Source organism: Acartia tonsa, chromosome 6 (genome assembly GCF_053477335.1).
Source record: "Acartia tonsa isolate MP-2025a chromosome 6, ASM5347733v1, whole genome shotgun sequence".
Classification (NCBI taxonomy): Eukaryota; Metazoa; Arthropoda; class Copepoda; order Calanoida; family Acartiidae; genus Acartia; species Acartia tonsa.
This window is the reverse complement of record NC_137265.1, coordinates 27,139,170-27,159,503: the sequence shown is the minus strand read 5'-3', so window position 1 is coordinate 27,159,503 and position 20,334 is coordinate 27,139,170. Positions and strand designations below refer to the sequence as shown.

Below are 20,334 nucleotides of genomic sequence, written 5' to 3'. Positions count from 1 at the left end.
CTGTCCAATATTATGTTTCAGTATAATCAATGCATAAATCCCTTCAAGAATAGCCAATTTAACAGAATCAAACTTTAAAAATGACAGAAAAGTAAAAATAAGTATTTTTTCTGTTGATTTTATGGAATCTGTGCATATAAAAGGTAACACCCAAATTTGCTGTTTTTAGCATTTTCATCAATTTTCCTTGAAATATAAAGATATTTTAAAACTGATTGATTGGGCTTGTAAAGGAACCATTTGAGTATCTTTGGTCGAAAAAGGTCTGATTTGTGAGCATTTTTGACCAAGTTGTGGCCAAATAATAATAAAACATAAAATAAGGTAACACACTTTAAAAGTGAACTTAACAAACGGGCATAATAAATTGTAGAGTAGACTACTAGTTCATATGAAGCTTCATGTTAAAGGGGGGGGGGGGGAATGTGGTGACTCGTGCCACGACATACCGCCAATTTTATTTTGGGTGCTACTCCCTTAGTTTTAGAGATAATTGGGTAAAATCTTTTGGGCTGGGTCACTAATTACCCCAAGTTTTGGTATCTTCAAAAAAAAAAAAAAAACGGAAAACGGCGGTAGAAGGCGGGAGCGGCGGTACCGCCGCCATTTTTTATTCAAATATTTGTAACTGACCTACCTCAAAAGATTTTGTTTCAATATCTTTCAAAGCACAAGAGAAGCACTGAATTTAAGATACATCTTGATAAACGAGAATTTAAAAAAGAATGACTAAGTCCCCCCAGGGTTGGTTATAAGGGGAAAATTTTTTGAAAAAAATAACATTGTCTCAAATGATTCCAAATTGTCTAATTCGGCGAGAAATGCAATATTTTTTTTTTTTTGGCGGCGGCGGCGGAAAACGGCGGTAGAAGGCGGGAGCGGTGGTACCGACGCCATTTTTTATTCAATCATTTTTTACTGACCTACCTCAAAAGATTTTGTTTCAATATCTTTCAAAGCACAAGAGAAGCACTGAATTTAAGATACATCTTGAAAGTCCCCCCAGGGTTGGTTATAAGGGGAAAAATTTTTGAAAAAAATAACATGGTCTCAAATGATTTCAAATTGCCTAATTCGGCGAGAAATGCAATAAAAAAGATACCAAAACTTGGGGTAATTAGTAACCCAGCCCAAAAGATTTTACCCAATTATCTCTAAAACTAAGGGAGTAGCACTCAAAATAAAATTAGCGGTATGTCGTGGCACGAGTAACCACATCCCCCCCCCCCCCTTTCATCAACTGATCTTTGATAAACAATTGAGAAAAATATATAAGTATTTCCATAATAACTATGATGTATTCCAAATTCAGTAAAGTATTTCTGTTCCTAACATTTTCTTTGTATACAGAAACGAAAACCAAAAATTTTTTTAACAATATATGTTCCAAACAAAGAAGTTATAGTAATATTATTTGATAATGGTCTCGGCTACGAAATTATATAATCGTTGCGCTACTAAAGAGGTTTTTTTTATCCTATTTAAACTTAATTATGATAATTAAACTTAATATAAAAATTTATACGTTTTTTTATGTCTCATATGAAATGTTTATTATTTTTCTCTTTTCTTGAAATATTTAAATAATGTAATTAAACCTGAGAGAATGTTATTGTTATTAGAATCTAATAAAACTTGTTTATTAGAAAATCTAAGATGGTATTTCCAAATCTGTTGTTTGTTGCTCTTTGGATTATCCCTCCTGGATATTACAAGAATTTTCCAAATTATTCTGGTTTTTCAGTCTTGTATATTTTCTGTAGTTACCTGTATCCTCAAGAAACTCCATTATATTTTATAATTTTATCAGGGCTGAGAACCTTCAAAAACCTGAAAATTACCCCTACCTGGATACTTTGGAAGCTTTGGTTGCCAAAGGAAGACCTCTGCCTATCAGATTAAATCCTTTGAGCCAGCTTGAAACTCAGGTAAAATAATAACTTTTAAACAAAACAATCCATGTCCAAAACTACCATTGTAATAACTACATTTTATTTTAGTTGTTTTTAAATGCTACTTCATGTTATATTGATTAAGGTTAAGTTGGTTTAATTTTGCAATACTTTTTATCTAATAAAAATTAGGCTTTAGTAAATGGAAAATCCTAAGAACAATTTTCAAAAAAAAGTCTAGTAGATATTCCCTTTAAGAATGAAGTATAAAATTTTATATACGATTCACTTGTGGTTTTGTATTCGTATTACTTACAAATACACATTTAAAACAAACGAACAAAAAGATATAACGTGGCAATAATTATTTTCCCGCTAAACCAGGGATTTAAGGATATAACGACGTTGTGGCAAAAACTCTCAAAATTTAACACAGCTCGACTAGAAAAAAATATTTAAATTTCCCCTATTATCTTCTAAATCTGGTAAAACCTATTATTATATTATAGGTATATTGTTTAATGACAAATGTAAACAATTTGGGTATATTATTGTTTTTCACTAACCAACCCAGTTTCCCGACACGAAAATGAAAACCAAATTTGATATTTGATATTTTTCCAAATAGATAAAAAAAAAATTTCAAAATTAGTCGAGCGGAAATTCGTTTTTGATTAACATATTATTAATGTATAATAAAGAATAGTAAGTCTCCCCAGTAGAAAAATAATGTAGAAGAGATTAATGGAAAGTAAATTGTTCTGTGGGTTGAGGGGAAAGGTGGTATATTCCATTCTAAAAAAGGTAAAAACCTGTCTAAACCGATGTAGATCTGTTGTTTGTTTACTTGAAAGTAACGAAATAGAGCAACACAATTTTATTAAAATTGATTGCAGGTTGCAGCTGCTCGAGCATGGAGGGAGCGTACTGCTAGAGTTTTTCTCAAGAAGAATTCTGTCTGCAACCTTCTAGAAGTTCTTTCTCCCAGATATGATATTGGTATGGAGAGAAGAAAGAAAAAGAAGTCTGAAGAGGGCAACTACAGGCAAATCAAACATTCATTATTTTAAATATATTTGTTTTAAATCAAATATACTAAGTTAAGTAAGAAATAGATATTTTAAGTTAAATGATTAAAAGACATGAATCCATTTTAGGTACAATTATGAAAAAATATACAAATAATTTACAGCTAACTAAATAAATTAGAATGTGAAAACCAAGAAATGCTTTTTCTATCACTTGTAAAAATATTTTTGTATTCTTGGAAAAGTAAAATTTAAAAATAATTTTGATGAATGTGTGGTTGCAGGCATCCGATATTTCTTGGATTATCCGCAGTTCAACTGTCTGATCCTCAGGTTAATAAATTATAAAAGCGCAGCTATTCTATTATAAAAGTTTGTGATACTTCGATATACTTGTTATTCTGCCTGTTACAAATACCTGATAGATAAGTATTTTGGAATGATTATAATCTGAAAAAAAAGAAGCAACCATATCCTATTATATAAGAAAGGAAGGGTGTATTGGCCTTTAAATTACACTGGTACCCAAAGTTGGTAAGGATTTTTTCTTTTTGTAAATTACTAATAATATTTGAATATTATTTTGTTAACCAACTGGTTCAATTTGTAATATTTTCATTTTATTAATAATCTTTTAGATTTAGAATAATATGATGAAGATGGGAGAGTATTATTGTAAAGATCTAATAATCAAGATATAAAGGACACCTCGAAAATAGCAAAAATGTTAAATATAATTTTTTCTAAGCGTTTCATTTTACACTTGATTTTGTTTATAAAATGGTTAGGTATAATTACCGGAATTTTTTTTTATTATAACGAATTATTTGATACATATATATTTTTATTGTGCCGCGTAATATCTCTTTTAATGAAGCTATATAAATGTGTAAATTTTTAGGATGACTCTAAATTTTTAAGTGCCCTTCAAATCTTAAAAATACAATAATTATAATAATTACCCATCGCCTTTACAGCTACACTGATTTTACTTTAATTAATGTTTCCACATCTTGATAGATTTTTAAACTCACAGGACCTCGTTAAAAAACTTTTACACAATACAATCTTCCTTCTTATTTTCTAAGTATTTTGATAATAAAAAAGATTTTTTTACTTTTTATTTTCTAGTGGCTCTGCCTTTAGCACCAAGGGGTTCCACATTTGAAGGGTAAGGGAGGTGGGAATTAATTACATGGACTTAATCAATGCGGAAACTTAAATTTGAAATTAAAATTCTTTCTGATTTTTAACGGGCCTAAGTTTTAAGAAAACAAATAAAGACGAAATGTTTTTATTTCTTTTCTATTAACAGTTAAATAACCTTTTGTAAGAAATATATTTTCTCATTATTTGATAACGGCGAGGAAAAGGTCACTGAAGTATCTATATCATATAAATTTAGGAAATAGTGAACGCTTTTAAACAAGCTGAACAGGCGGAGCTCATCTCCATGAAGGATTTACGTGACATCAACAGAAATGCAAGAGATCGCAAGCAAGGTAAGTTAATTATTTTACTATAACCTAAAGTAGCAAGTCTGTTAGGTATAAAGTTTTGATATATTTCCTATTTACAGAATATTATTAATAGCTATCTATCATTTTATGCATTTTTTTTCTTTCTGGAAGTCACATCTGTACCTGTACACCCTGGTTTTTGTTTCCTTTCTTCACTGTGCATTGTAATACGTCTGCATTTTTAAAGGATTTAGTTTTGACTGTTGCTTTAATAGGGGGGGGGGGGGGGGGTAATTCAACCATCTCGTAATCAGTGAGCAAATCAAATGGCACTTAGAATTCGAATTTCGATCTGAACTTTTGCATGAGTAATCCTTGGTAGGTCTATTTTCCCTAAATCAAACAAAAAGTTGGAAAAATAACGGCTGGCGGCTCAGCCGTTTAGCCTTTTTTTTGCCTATCTTCAGGGTAAATTCATCATCGATTACGTAGGAATCAACTTTTAAAACATAGTTTTGGTTTAATTCAGGTTAAATGATAGCAATAACCATGTTTAAAACTTCTAGTACCAACAGCTACCGTCTAGAACCGTTTGATAGCGTTTTGGGATGGAAAAGAGTATTATGTGGAGATAGGTTTCGTGACTAATTTGCAATATAGATATCCAAAAAATGGCAAAACGGCTGAGCCGCCAGCCGTTAGCCGTTACTTTTCCAACTTTTTGTTCGATTTAGGGAAAATAGACCTACCAAGGATTACTCATGCAAAATTTCAGATGGAAATTCGAATTCTAAGTGCCATTTGCTCACTGATTACGATTAAATTACACAACACTGCTCCATATTGACAACTACCAAAAAAATCATATTTATTATAGGTATAATGTTAGAGTGTGAGCTCTGCCTGGATAAATATCCACCAGGAAGTACACCCTTACCAAGACTTCCTTCTGGAAAGTCGAGACCAACAAGCCTAAGGAAAATAACAATTTAACTTGAATATGTAGAGTGTAGAGTAGATGTATTAAGTACTAACAAAAAATAGGAATATCTGATTATACACAAAGAAAGCGTATCAATTTAAATATTATTATTACTAGATATTAATTTTAGAAATGCCAAAAATTAATAACAAATCCTTAATACATTTTTTGGTAGTATAAATATCGAGAAATATGAGAAAAAGAGAACAAATCTGTTTAGCATAAATTATTTATTTACAACAGAAGATTTTATTTATTTACGTAATAAGCTAGTAATTAAAAATACTAAATTCTTAACTTTATTACATTAAATCAGAATATTCTATAAAAAATATCCTGATCATTTTTTTTGTCAATATTAAATTACGAAATTGATCTCTCTCTCTATTTTAAAAGAAAATTAGATTTTTTAATAATATGAAGAGAGTTTAATTTCTTTCAGAGGAAATTAAATTATTTCTTTATCAGTATAAGTAATTTTGTCTCAACATTATTAAATTTGTCATTGTAACAATAGAAAATAATTTAAAATTTTAAATTGTTATTTGAAATTCAGAGAAGTAAAATTTTTATGCCCTAATTGCCTGAGATCAAGGAGACCAAGGTAAAAATTATTTTTTTCCATGTTTTTTTATTGCTGTAACGAATTTGCCACTTTTATAGTTCTTGACTTAAACCACAAAGTATCTTTGTAAATTGCAGGGACTGCCATTCAGCCAATTAATTCCATTTAAAATTGCCGAGAATTTAATATTTTGTTGGCGTAGAATCGGTATAAAACTTGTTTTTTTTTTATGTAGCTGGAGGGAAGTGGGTAAGATGGGGGGGGGGGGGGGGTGGGGGAGAGTAAAAAGGGAAGGGAATTGTGGGAAAATTTTCACTTTGTTAGAATCACTTTTCCTTTTCTCAGGTAAAATGTCATAAGTAGGTTGTTTGATTGGTTTGTAATTCCTTTTAGAATTAATTCAAAATGAGCCTTGTTGTTTATATTGCCTTTGTGTGGCACATCTGTCTAACCGTTTTAATAGAAAACGTAGAGTATTGCTCTATAATCATTATCTTTTCACAAAAATAAATTTTAGGTTGGAAACAATATTATCATTATTGGTGAGTCTCCAGAAGTTAACCGTCAGGTTACCAGAAGGAGAAGCCCTGCAGTGTTTAACAGAGCGGGCTATGGCTTGGCAGGATCGTGCCAGAACAGTATTAGCTACACCAGAAATTTCAAAGGCTCTGAAAAAGCTGTCGATTCATTCTAAAGAGGATGGGGAAGATGGTGGCGGCACTGATGAACATTCTGCTGATGCAACAACGGATTCTGAGTCTGAATCCTCTCTACCAGCCAGGTAAATACTAGTAGCTTTATAACAAAGTGGTTTATTAAAATATCAGCCATACTGGATTCAAACCACCACTGTATTCGGGTTCGTTGTCTTTTTAAAGTACCTAGTTCCTAATGAAATGCTTCGCTACTAGTACTTTCAAATTAAAAGGTTATGAATGTATTTTATGTAGCCCTTATTCGTAAAAGTTGGGATTAAAAGTTTCATCCTTATCATCAGACGGATAGGCAAACATCGGTTTGTTGTTTTTTGTTATTAATAAATAAACGAAAAATTCAAAATGGTATATTTCATTAAACATTTAAAAGAGAAGAAGGAAAAACGCAAATAAAACTTTATGTATAAATATTTAAATACCAAAATATATATACTTAGTGTATATTTTTAAAAGCGAAGCTCTTCTATAATTAGGGTTGGTCGGTTCGTCCGTCCGTCACAGAGAGATAGCTTTTTTCGTTAATTTAGGCATGTTAGAATTGTCCTATCGATTTCAAACTTTGCATGGTGATTCCTTTAGTAGTTAGGTACGATTTAGAAAGCGTAGCAACTCTATAATTATAACATTTTAAACATGTTATTTTTCTAACTTTTTTAACAATAATTTTTTTTGTGATCTAATCATCCGATCTGATTTTTGGTATGTTGATTCCTGGGACAGCAATGTATAATGCAACTCTATAATCAACTTCTAAAAATGTAAGTATGTCCATAAACATTATCCTGTTTCAAGCAGTTTTTCAACAAATTTACTTACAATTTTGCTCCGATTCTTATACATTTATATTCTGATTATTCAGTTCTGACACTATATAAGTGTTAAATGTCCGTTTGTCCTACCGTTTCAGTGCTTCACTTATGGACGTTGTCATCCTTGTTTTGTGAAATATTCATATTTTCTAGACCAATCTTGATCTACATTACACATATTCACATAATTCTATGCTTGGCTTTGGTCCAAACCAAAGATTTGCTAATGCTGAAATATTGCCACTACTGTGCCAATCACGTAATTGTCTGAATTAGGTGTCACTTATATTCTTTATTTCTTAGGAGAAGTTCTAATATTGACAATGAAATAGTGGTTGAGCTGTCTAAAGACACGGTACAAAAGCTAGAAGATCTTTTGGTTGAAGGTGACCTGTTAGAGGTAAATAATGTTCATACATATATTTGTAGTTAGACACTTAAATGATTTCACCTTTCTAAACTTATCGTTCTAGTTCTAATCTTTTCTATTATTGGTAACAGATAGAGAGGGGACAATGGACTATTTTAGTCTTCGAAGTTTTAGAATAACGTTTTCTTATTCGTTGGCTTTTCAGCTTTTGGGACTTGAGGGAATAATGATTGGTTGGATCATTAAGTTGAGTGTTCAAACGTTTCAATCACTAATTTTAATCTGATTAAGGGGTGATTTTGTCTAACATCTTTGGGGATGTACATCAATTTATCGGCCATTGTCTCATCCCTTTAGATCCCTGTATTGTTATCCTTACTTATTTGAAATTATAAATTGACCCACCTCCTTAATTTTTTTTAATGAAAAAGAAAAATATTGTGTAGGAGTTTATTCTTTGCTTATACGTTCCCTGTAAAAAAGATTGTATTGGCTAGATAATGGTTGGTCTTAGAGAACAGACAGGAGGAGAGGCCTCCTCTTACTTTTTTATAAGTTGACAAAAAAACATCATTGTATGACCAGTTGAAACATTCCCTATCTAGCGTTTAGCGAATCGAAATCTTAAGCTTAAACTGATCTTACAAGAAGGCAGACATTGTACTACTTTGTACATAAAATTATTATTTAGGTGAGTCTTGATGAAGTATCTCACATGTGGAGAGTACTGCAAGCTACTCCACAACGACGCAACAAAATCTATCCAGAACTGGACTCTCTGGAGGCAGAACTTATCGCTGCTAGGTACGACATTTTTACATTCAAATTTTAATAGTAAGTTTTGTATACTAATAAACGCTTTAACTTTAAACTAAGAATCTTATTATAAAAGCTACACTCTTCAATATAAATCTGCCATACCTACTCGGTGAGGGTGAGGTAATAAAGAGTAGCTCCCATGAGACAGCAAGTCAAGTCATAATGTACTTAAACGTGGAGCTTGAGCTGGCCCTAGTGGCTATTCAAAAGTTCCTATTCAATGACTATTTAGGTCCAAACACTTAGAAAAAAGGACTAAACACACATACCCTATACTACTTTTATGTTTAAACATCTAGATCCATAGAGGTTAAATGTACATATGGTATCGCAATGTTATCTCTCTGCACAAATTTCACAAAACATTAAAAATAATTTTCAGGGAAGAAAAGAAGCAAGAGAAGCAGAGAAAGAGAGAGAAGCTAGAAACAGAGGAGGGAAGAGAAGACAGAGAAAGGAAGAAACATAAAAAGAAGAAGAAGGAAGAAAAGAGAAGACACGAAGAGGTATATTTATTTGTTGAAAATTTTTTATGAAACTGACGGAAGTTGTAATATTATATTTCCTATTTTTTTAAGCTGCAATACTTCATTCTAAAAAGTCCTAAACACACACATAAAGACAAAACAAAAATAGTATTATTACACTAGATAGTTTTTGCAAATTGTACTGTTGCTATGTATCTGAAATTAATAATAAAAAGGGGCAAAATATTTTATTAATAAACAGCAGGCCAAGCATATTTTTTTACTTTATAAAACATTAATTTAATACGTTATGCATTCATAATTTTATACTAATCCTAAGTTTTATAGAACATACGTTACGTTTTACATACTAATATTCTTAGGAATTGAGAGCTGATGCAGAGGATGATTGTTCTGCCAAGAATTGTAAACGTCCAACTGGGAAACAGGTAACTTGTAATTATAATCAGATTTAAATTATTAAAGGAAATGTGGAGAAGAACCAGGTGTGATAGTAGGGATGAAGCTTTTAAAGATAAATAACGATCTCACGACGTTTATCAATATGATAAGCATCTTTCCAGAAAAATACTTAGGTAGTTAATGACCCTTTACTTGAGCAGGCAAAGGAAGTTTTGAGTAGCATGTTTATAAAGAAAAAACTTCGGGTTTACCAGTTTCCAGAAAACAAAAAAAATAATCAATTATGTTTTGTAGGTTCACTGGGTGCAGTGTGACAAATGTTCACAATGGTATCATCTTTTCTGCATTGGGCTTAAGCCTCAACAAATCAAGGAAAATTTCATTAACAATTTTAAAAAAGAATAGGTATAGTTACCAATCCTCTAAAAGTCTTTCAACGATGAGTGAATGGCTTAGTATAAAAAAAAGATTAAATTTGGATGAATTTGTCTTCGAGGGATTGCTACAAGCATATCATTATACAAAATGATAAGTAGCAGTTTCCAAATACTTAAGTCTTATTGTAGCGTGGGGTTATTCCGTTAGGGCGGTACAATTCCGGTCATCCCTACCAACTTTTTAAAACCCATTTTTAACGATGTTCTAAACGTTTGCGAGAGATCGGGTGTACGGGAAATATTTTATTTCTCACCTTTAGGATTCAATTCACTGTAAAAAATCATTTTTTGGTTTTGGCCAAACTAACCCGTATTTAGTCACTTTACACTCTGAAAAATTTAACACAATTTCAGACTGTTCATATAGCTCATGTACAATACTTTTTATAAAGCTTTGGATATACTTTGAACGGTTTAAAAAACCTGAAAAATAAAGAAAGAATTAATTGTCTTTTACTTTACTTTTGTTTAAATCTATTAATAATTTCTTAAAAGCTTTATAAGGACAAAATTATCAGACCAATTCACATTAAAAGTTGTGGACATTAATTTTTTACAGTGTCCAATTATTACAAGATTAGTTATCATAAAACAAAGGCATTGTAAAAATGGAAAAATATAATGAAATAAAATAGTAAAATCTTACATTGTGCAAGAGTTGGTAAAGCACGGGCCAATCCCAAGCAGCTTAATCTTTGAGTAATCCATGGCATTCTTCTCGGTTTGGTCTTGCTTTTGTCAGTGAATTCAGCATGCACAGCATTCTCCATAGGCCTAGAGAATATATTATAAGCTAAAGCCATGAAACTTTCATTCTTCAAACGTATTTCTATATCATTAGGAGCGTGTCTTTCTTTTATTATGAATAGAATAATCGTAGTTATGAGCGTATTAGGAGCTTATCACTTTATCTTTGGTTGCTTTGACTCGTCAATACTATTAATATACATAAATATTTACCTTTAATACATCACAGATTAGCAAAAGATGTACATACATTTTTTACAGTGAAATTGGTCTGAAAATAGAATCAGATATAAATACAAAATAAAACCTTGGAAACCTAATCAAATTACATTGTTAGGCCCTATAATTAAAATCATGATAAAACTATACATACAAAGAAGGCTTGGTTTGTACTACTCCAACCTTTGAAAACCATCTAAGGACTTACATAATACAATAGAGATAAAACTATAGATTCTTTCTTCTCTAGGCTTCTTAATTTCCTTTGCACGTGATCCACTTGCTTGTTTGGGGGAAATCACAGAAGTCCTTAAATAACATTCTTTACATCGGGGTAATTCCGGTATAGGCCACTTGCCACTCTTTAGACCGATTTTTTACCAACTTCTAGTTGAGAGATCTTAATGGGACCATAACAGGCATCATCCTCATTGCCATATCATTCATTAGCGATTAAAATAACTGGAAAAAGTTTTTTGGAAGTATGTTTTTTTTAGGTGGAATAAAAAAATTGACCGGAATAACCCCACGATTCCCTACTTTATCTAGTCAAAAATTTTAAAACTATGATTTAAAATATAAAGTACTATTATTACCTATTGATAACTGTTTGAAAATGTAATGGTGGAGAGAATACTTTTTGTCACAAAAAAAGGAAATTTATAACAAAAGAATTGTGTTAGATTTAGGTTTAATTGTATTCATTTTAATTTCACAGTAATTTTCATGATAATATCAATAACCTGAAACTTCCAACCGAAAGGGGGTGGGTTGTTCAAAATAAATCTGTTACTTCTTACATTGAAGCAGGAATAAGAGATGGGAAACGTAGGAAAATATTATTTCAGGCCTATTAGAAGCCAAGGCCTACAAAACCAGTTATGGGATGGTGCAGTAGTTCATTATCAACTCAAATGAAATAGCTAAATAAGCGTTTAGAAGAAAAAGTATAGAATAAAATTCAGGTAGCTAGTCTAAAGTAAAAATAAAACTTTTTATTAACCAATATATTGATAATGGTTTTTGTTAAAATCACGCTATGAGTTTTTTTTATCTCAAAATTGTTTTATCTTTTACTCTAGTAATTTGAATTTTTCAGAAAGCTATTGTTGGTTTAAAAATAAAATTCAAAATAAATAAATAAATTTAGTACAAGTAATTAAGCACTTGGGTAACATTCTATATCAATTCTTGTTGCATGTTAATAGAATAATGTTTTCTACTTTTTGTTTTTAGTATAGTACTTTGAGGTGTTTCAATCAATTCTGTGTAAAATTTTAAAAATCTAACACAACTTTTTATTTATAACCTACCAAATGAAAATTCGTAGCTACCCAATTTAAAAAAATTAATCCCTCTATTGCTATTAAACACATTTTTTATTTTTTCTTCAAAGCAGACAGTTTAAATTTATTCCTTGGTGTGCACATGCCGCTGTTTTATATCGGCAGTCGCCGATTGCCTATTGGTTGATACAAAACAAGCTGATCCCTATTGGTTTAGAGCTATAGCCAAATTGGAGCGGCCGCCAATGACGTCATTTTATTAGGAAATTGTAATAGTTGCAATATCCCTTTTGAAACTAGGCCTGGAACTAATATATGCCCAGGTTTCCTATCCCTTATCTCTGCATTGAAGAATCTTGAGCAATGCATTAACAAAACAATGTAACCTTTTTTATCAAATCTGTACAATTGTAGAATCTGTTATTAACCGCTAATAAAAGGCTACAATAAAATTGTGTGTGTTTATGAGAACTTGTTTGAAAGCTTATTTGTGACAGCTTAAAACACCCTGCTTATTGTTTAAAAGAAATAATGGGTAATTGCTTACATGTGAAGACTGGAGCACCGAAACCCCCCCCCCCCCGCTTAATTTCGAAAAAAAATCAAAAATAAGGGGGGGGGGAGTTTTTTTTACTGTCCAAAGCGCCAGCTATTCGGATGAGGGCAATCAAAGTAAATCCAGTATACCTGGAAAGAAAGGACATGACGGAAGAATGGAGAGAGGGATAGGAAAAGAGAGAAGGAGGGGGGGTATAAATATTAGGGAAGATTGAATTTCAGTCTTAGTATGTCAATGTCATAATCACAGTAAGGAAGTGTCGCGCGAAATTTCATAAACTTATTAAAACAGAGAGATGGGTAGGGAAAGAGGGAGGGGGGGGGGAGTATAAATATCAGGTAAGATTGAAAATTAAATTCAGTTGGTCGAAGTCACTTCTACAGTCAACAGTAAGAGAGTGTAGCGAGATAATTCATAAACTTATTAAAACAGAGAGAGGGAGGGAGGGACTGAGACTGGGGGGGGGGGGGAGAAGCAGTATAAATATTTTAAAATTATTAATGTAAGAACAGTACGCTTTGTTACTTGATGAATGCAGGTTATCCTAGCTGATGGCCCCAAAATACGCAAATAAAATAAAAGAAGTTTAACACCTAAGCAGACTATTAATCCTATTATATAAAGTAGTAAGCGTTTTTTGTCTGTCCCGAAGGATCTAGCTCACCGCAGAACCGATATTGTTCTCCTTTACAGTGAAGCTTCTTATAGGTCTTGGGAAGGTTTTTAACTATTTTTGGGGAGGGTGTCTTGAACCCCTCTCCCCCCCAAAAAATATTTTTTTTACTTTTTTGAAACTTAAATTTAAAATGAGATGAGGTCGACTTTTACCCCTCCCACCTTAGGTACCCCTAGAGGCGTCTAGGGGCGTAGACGCTAGTATCATTAAAAGTATTAACAAAATTGTAAAGCACTCACAAATACCTATGGCGAGAGTTTCTAAATTTAAATTATTCTTTGCCCTCCCATAGTCCATATTTTGCTAAATTTAAATTATGCTATGCCCTCCCTGAGTCCCTATTTTAGGATTTTTAATCGTAATTTAAAATAAAACTAATCATACACTTGATTCAAATTTGTGCCAAAATTTCGATCCTATCTCTAAACTTGAAGGTGCCTCACAACCAATCACATTTCTATATTTTGTAGGTAATAAATTAAAAAGATAAAGGTTATCATTGGTAGAAATTCAAAAAAATCAGAATAATCGGATAATTTTAACATACAAAAATTTGTTGTCAAAAAAGTTAAAAATCAACATGTTTAAAATGAACGTTTGGACATTCTGGTATTGATTATAGAGTTGCTACACTTTCTAAATTGTACCTAACTACTACAGGAATCATAATGCAAAGTATAGATTAAATAGGTCAATCCTAACCTGTTTAAGTTAACGAAAAGAGCTACTGTGACGAGCGGATGGACAGACTGACCCTAATTATAGAAAAGCTTCGCTTTTAAAAATTGCATCATTCAACCATTTATAATACAAAGTAGAACGATGTCTGTCTGTCCGTCTGAAGCTTAAGATCTCGGTAACCACTGAATTGATTGGATTCTACTCTTCAGGGTATATACCTATTGGTCCTGTGGTGGTTTTAAGCTATTTTCTTAGGGGGTGGGCCCCTATAAAATGAACTCCCCCCCCAAAAAAAAATGGTTTTAGGCAGTTACTTCACATAAATTTGCAGCACCAGAATATTTTTTTAGATCATTTCTTTGGGCAAATCCCCTAGAGGCTAGGGGCGAAGCCACTAGTATATTTATAAACTTTTCTCCTTAGACCAACATGTAAAATATAGAATCTCTTCTATAACATTTTAAATTTATTATGAACAAAAATAAATCTCAATTTGAATTTTTTTTAACCCTTAAAAAAGGGATAGTTGTTGACCATGATGACGTCCTCAGCATTGGTAATCTTCTTGATGATGTTGGCTGGCAGGATATCTCCTTGTTTAAATGGCCAACTGAAGTGACATCGATCAACTGAAACTAAATTTCAATCTGATCTAATATTTATACTCCCTCCCCCCCCCCCCCTCCCTATCTTTCTCTACCCCTCTCTCTGGTTTAATAAGTTTATGAATTATCTCGCTACACTCTCTTACTGTTGACTGTAGAAATGACTTTGACCAACTGAATTTAATTTTCAGTCTAACCCAATATTTATACCCCCCTCCCTCTCTTTCCCTACCCCTCTCTCTGTTTTAATAAGTTTATGAATTATCTCGCTACACTCTCTTACTGTTGACTTTAGTAGTGACTTCGACCAACTGAATTTTATTTTCAATCTCACCTGATATTTATACTAACTGCCCCCCCTCCCTCTCTTTCCCTACACCTCTCTCTGTTTTAATAAGTTTATGAAAGGGATAGTTCTATGAAGTGTATTTAAAGAGTTAAGGTACTTAGAGTTGTGAACTTTTATATGTCTTAGTAGAATATATTAGGCATTGGATAGATATGATTATATGTTAAAGAATTTTTAACATTGACCAGACCAAACTTTTTTTATTTGACAATATCGAAAAAAAGTTAAAGAGAGTTGCCACATAAATTACATGAGAATGGTCTATTTTTTTTCCAAATATGTATAGCCAAAACACCAATTTTAGATCATTTTTTTCCACATATTTCACAAGAGTTATAAAAAAATTGAACAGGGGTTCCCCTTGGGACAAGTTACTTAAAAAACATAAAAAATAACGTCCGGTTCACTATAGGACAGGTTTTATATAGATTCTTTTTAAAAAAATAAAGAAAACCGTCCGGTTTACTTACAATATACACATTATCTCACGCGGAAATACCAACTAACCATACAACATATATATATATAAAAAGACCATTCTCATGTAATTTATGTTGCAAATCACTAACTCTTTTAGATATTGTCAAATAAAAAAAGTTTGGTCAGGTCAATGTTAAAATTCTTTATCACAATCATATCTATCAAATGCCTAATAAATTCTACTAAGACATATAAAAAGATCACTACTCTAAGTACCATACTGAATATTTTATTGGTCATTCTTTGTTGTTATGTGTATTTTGTTGTATAAAAAGTTTTAAGTTCTATTAACTAGTAAATAATATCTAAGGTTGTATTTATGACAAAAAAGTTTTTGCCATATATAACACGCAACGAAGTTGAAAATAAAAATGAAAAACTCATTTTTTAAGGAAAATTTCTGGTAAAATCTCTTAATTTTAATCAATAACTTTATATTATGCACTACTACATTATTTAAAATAGAAAAAACTTACAGTTCACTATTTTTTTTAAATGCACTTCGTGAAACTATCCCTTTCGCGTTATTCTTTACTGTGTTAATGACAAAGACATACTGAAACTAACTTTCAAACTTAGCAAATATTTATACTTCCCCCCCTTCCTCTCTTTCCCTACCCCTCCCTTTCCCTACCCCTCCCTTTCCCTACCCCTCTCTCTGTTTTAATAAGTTTATGAAATTTCGCGCGACACTTCCTTACTGTAATATTGACATCGTCGACAAACTGAACTGAATTTTAATGTTACTTAATATTTATACCCCCCCCCCCCTTTCTCTCTTTTCCTATCCCTCTCTCCTTTCTTCCATTTCCATGTCCTTTCTTTCCCGGTATACTGGATTTACTTTGATTGCCCTCACCCGATTTGCTGGCGCTTTGGACGGTAAAAAAAAACTCCCCCCCCTTAATTTTGATTTTCTTTAAAATTAAGGGGGGGTTAAAAACTACCCCCCCCCCTTATTTTTGATTTTTTTCGAAATTAAGCGGGGGGGGGGGGGTTTGGTGCTCCGTTCTTCACATGTAAGCAAGCACCAAATAATGATTTTCGCCGCAATTACACAGATGGCTAGACTAATATCTTTTTTTTAAAAAAAATATGATAAGAAAAAAAAATATATCTAGATTATACTGTTTATTTGTAATAGCTATAGTACATAAACTCTTTCATGTTTGTAATACTAAAGAACTGACCTCAAAGGAATTTTGGTTGGTAGAGTTACTTGTACAGATGATTGGACCACTCATTGACTCTCATCCTTTTTTCCCTTTAATTTAAAACCTTTCAGGCTCTTCAAAGATCGGACCGTAACTTTTTCTACTTAGGCTAAGTTTAAAATTAAACATCACATGTATGCTTTTAAATTATAGTTTTTATACTCGCGATAAGAGTGATTTTTCCCTTTGGTTTGTTCGTATTAAGAAAGTTGTGTGTTTGTGTAGTTAGGAGTGAAAGTTCAAAGAACTTTTTATTTTGTAGAGAAATTGGAATGATTTAGCAAGTGATAAATATTCAACCATCTAGAGCCGCACGCAAAAAAAATAAAATATTATTTCTTAGTACCGAAAATTTATAATAATCTTATTTCTATTTCGTATTGTCTTAAACTAATATTTTTTTTATCAAAACTTGTGTATTCTAATCCTAATTCCTGGTACCTAAAAAATATAAACACAATAAATGCTTTATGTTTAGATTTTTTCCTGATATAAGTATGCAACTCTTTCCTTATTCATGTAATTGAAAATATTTTATCAAAAGAATATAAATGCATTATGCAATCTATTCTTATTTCATTTAATTGCTAATGTTTTTTGTTTGAAATAGCATCATACCTACACAAAAGGAAATATAAAAACCTTTTGAAACAGTTGTCAATTGTATTATTGTTTGAGGAAAAAAGAATAAAATAGTAATACAAGGGTGTCGCCAAATTCCTACTGAAAAACATGACCAGTAGAGCTTGTTTGTTTATGGAATTTTTAATTTTAAGGATCATTAGGTACTAAGAAGTTACGCAATTATTAAAGCATTTTTACACGCAATTTATTTTTTTTAAATTAGCAAAAAGATTAAATGGTTGGTTGAGTGACAGGGAAATGTAACAGATTTTCCAGTTTGAACCCGAATCCGATTATTTTCCTCTGTATTTAAACTGGTTCTAAGCGATACTAAAAATCATGTATTAACATAAAATATTTTGATGTTGGCAAATACTACACATTACCTGGAGGGTTCTACCTCACTTTTATGTTCTTGAACTATGGGATTGTTAATACTTAAGACGTATAAATAGAAATGTTAAACCTATAACTTTTACCGAGGACATTCTGATAGTTGCTACTCTTCATAGGTCTAACATTGCTCATAACAAGAATCCTCGTGCAAGGTTGAAACTTGATATGATGTTTTTACTTGTATAATAAATCAACGATCAGAGCTATCCTTTTAGACGGACGGATTGGCCTTAAACTCATAGCAATAAAGCTTAGATTTTAATAATGTTAATGAATTAAATGTGTTGATGTAGGAAGACGAAGAGTTCTATTGTGGGAAGTGCAACAGCTCTGGAGGTGTTAGGAAACGAAGTTCTGGAGGCACCAGCGGTAAGGCAGCAATTACTAAGAAAAAGACGGCCACAGCTGTGGATACAAGTGATATGGAAACTGATTAGACCAACAGGATCATATATTCCAGTGAATTAAAAACATTTGATTTTGGTTTTAGATAACATTTTCTTGTGCATCTTTGATTCTTTATTTACAGAAATAAATCGCGCAAGGGGTTAAATGATCAAAATTATTTTGGAATAGCTTTCATTTTTTATATTTCCTGTATTCCGACACTCCCGCCAAATGTCTGTGCAGGTTCTTGTCTACCAAAAACTAAAAAAACTAATTTTGAATTAAAAATACAAATTTGGTACAAAATATTTTCGTTTAGAAACGTAATTTATGGGAAAAGTAGGTTGCGGGTAAAATCTGTAAAGGTTGTGTGTTTTTAAGTTAAAAACAGTAGTAGAACGATAAAAAATTTAACAATTTTTTAAAACAATCACGATAATAAATACACAATCATATTTAGTGAATATTATCTTTCTACTACTATTTTAAGCCTTAAAACACACACTTTTACGGAATTTACCCGCAACCTACTTTTCCCTTTGTCGCATTATATTATAGACATTTAAATTTGTCTGGATAGACAGGGTAATGAAAAAAATAAAGGATGAATTTTTATTTTGTTGGCCCTAGGAAAAACCTGAGGCAAATATAAAAGGGATATATCTATTATTATTTTGTACAGTTATAAACTCTTTTAGAACAATTTTCTAATTAGATGTTTCTTTTATACTGTGCAGTGGCACTAAACTGGTTTTAATCTAGCTGAAATTATTGAATTTAGAGCCATACTGGAAATCCACTTATGGAAATTAAATATTCTGGATATGTATTGACTGCAAAATTTGATGTCTAATTGCAATTTCGTTCGTGTTTGTTATTTATGTTGTATTAAATTGGTCTCATCTAAATTTATTAATCATGATACTTAATTATAAAAAAATTTTACCAGGGGTGTATATTCTGCACAAGATTTATTTTTTTTCCCCGGCGACAAATTTTTTTATTTTTTTTCCCCCCCTTGTTTTTTCTCACCTAGTAGGGGGGAAAATGGAAAAATATTTAAAGAACTCTATATTTTATTTATTTTTTCCCTCCTACCACACATTTTTCTAGGTTTTTTTTCACCAAGGAGGGGGGAAATGGAAAAAATGTTTTCAGTTTTCTTAAATTTTACATTTTTTTTCCCCTCCAACCACTTATTTTTTATTTCCCCCCCCCCCCCCCTGAGCCGGGGATCCCATGTAGAATATATACCCCTGAATTTTACATGATACCTCTTTTCCTTAGGCGGACGAATCTCTATGATTTTAAAATGCAGATTTGCGAATGGTGAATAATTTTTTGTGTCTAATATTTTGAATTTTGTCGAACACAAATACAAATATTTAGAGATAAACGCAAATAAATAGAATTAAATTTGATAAAAGGATTATGCACGAATGAGAACAAGTTCTTCCTTCAGCATTGATTTAAGCTTTTTTGTCTATATACGAGTATTGAGTATACTTTGTCAAGTTTTATAAAAAAAAGTCATGAAACATTAACTGAACTAGTTATTTTTTACTAACAACTTTTTTTCTGTTATCGCTATTTTTTAGGTAGGTATGTTTTTGTTTTTAATCATTTGATGCTTTTTAGATGCTCGATAAATTTTTTCACCATGAAATAGAGGAAAATATTTGTTTTTACCAATACTTAACAGAAACCTAGTTATAGACCAAAAAAAAAAGAAACCAACCATAAATATAAATGTTAGTTTTAACGTTTCTTGCTCTTATTCGTGCATAAGTCCCCTTAAACAAAAGTTAAAACTTTTAATTTGTATAAAAAAACACATTTTTTATCGTTGTCTTATGTAAATCATGGAACATGGTGTTTGAATTAAATTTGAAGATTAGCCTAGATTATATTGATTTGTATAAATTTCTTGTCTACAATACACAATCAGATGTTGGAATTATAATTATTACCACTTTTGTTAGATTTTTAAATCTAATTGAATTAAATGTTTAAGAATACCTGTTAATTAACAAAACCATTAAACAGGGGTGTATTATATTCTGCAAAATTGACCCTTCTAAAGGGGGGATGAAAAATAAATAAAAATTATGTTGTTGGGTGGGAAAAAAATGAAAAAATTGAG

General features: G+C 31.4%; 1 protein-coding gene across 3 annotated transcripts in view; it reads left to right on the top strand.

Moving 5' to 3' along the window:
• Kdm5 (Lysine demethylase 5) overlaps window positions 1-19,790 on the top strand; it is a 45,939-nt gene extending 26,149 nt beyond the window's left edge. Inside the window, exons 29-42 of one of the 3 annotated variants that reach the window (XR_013880585.1) lie at window positions 1,811-1,928; window positions 2,789-2,937; window positions 3,205-3,253; window positions 4,326-4,422; window positions 5,258-5,357; window positions 5,919-5,966; window positions 6,445-6,708; window positions 7,756-7,852; window positions 8,514-8,626; window positions 9,024-9,147; window positions 9,492-9,557; window positions 9,826-9,906; window positions 18,101-18,307; window positions 19,619-19,790. Coding sequence is in view for 1 of the 3 variants with exons in the window: in XM_080164118.1 (XP_080020244.1) it covers window positions 1,811-1,928; window positions 2,789-2,937; window positions 3,205-3,253; window positions 4,326-4,422; window positions 5,258-5,357; window positions 5,919-5,966; window positions 6,445-6,708; window positions 7,756-7,852; window positions 8,514-8,626; window positions 9,024-9,147; window positions 9,492-9,557; window positions 9,826-9,906; window positions 18,101-18,241 (1,447 nt within the window). In the remaining 2 variants the exon portion in view is untranslated. Of the gene's footprint in view, window positions 1-1,810; window positions 1,929-2,788; window positions 2,938-3,204; window positions 3,254-4,325; window positions 4,423-5,257; window positions 5,358-5,918; window positions 5,967-6,444; window positions 6,709-7,755; window positions 7,853-8,513; window positions 8,627-9,023; window positions 9,148-9,491; window positions 9,558-9,825; window positions 9,907-18,100; window positions 18,367-19,580 lie in introns of those variants that run through there. The other 2 variants (XR_013880584.1, XM_080164118.1) reach the window with 2 other exon arrangements.
• The last annotated feature ends 544 nt before the right edge of the window (window positions 19,791-20,334 follow it).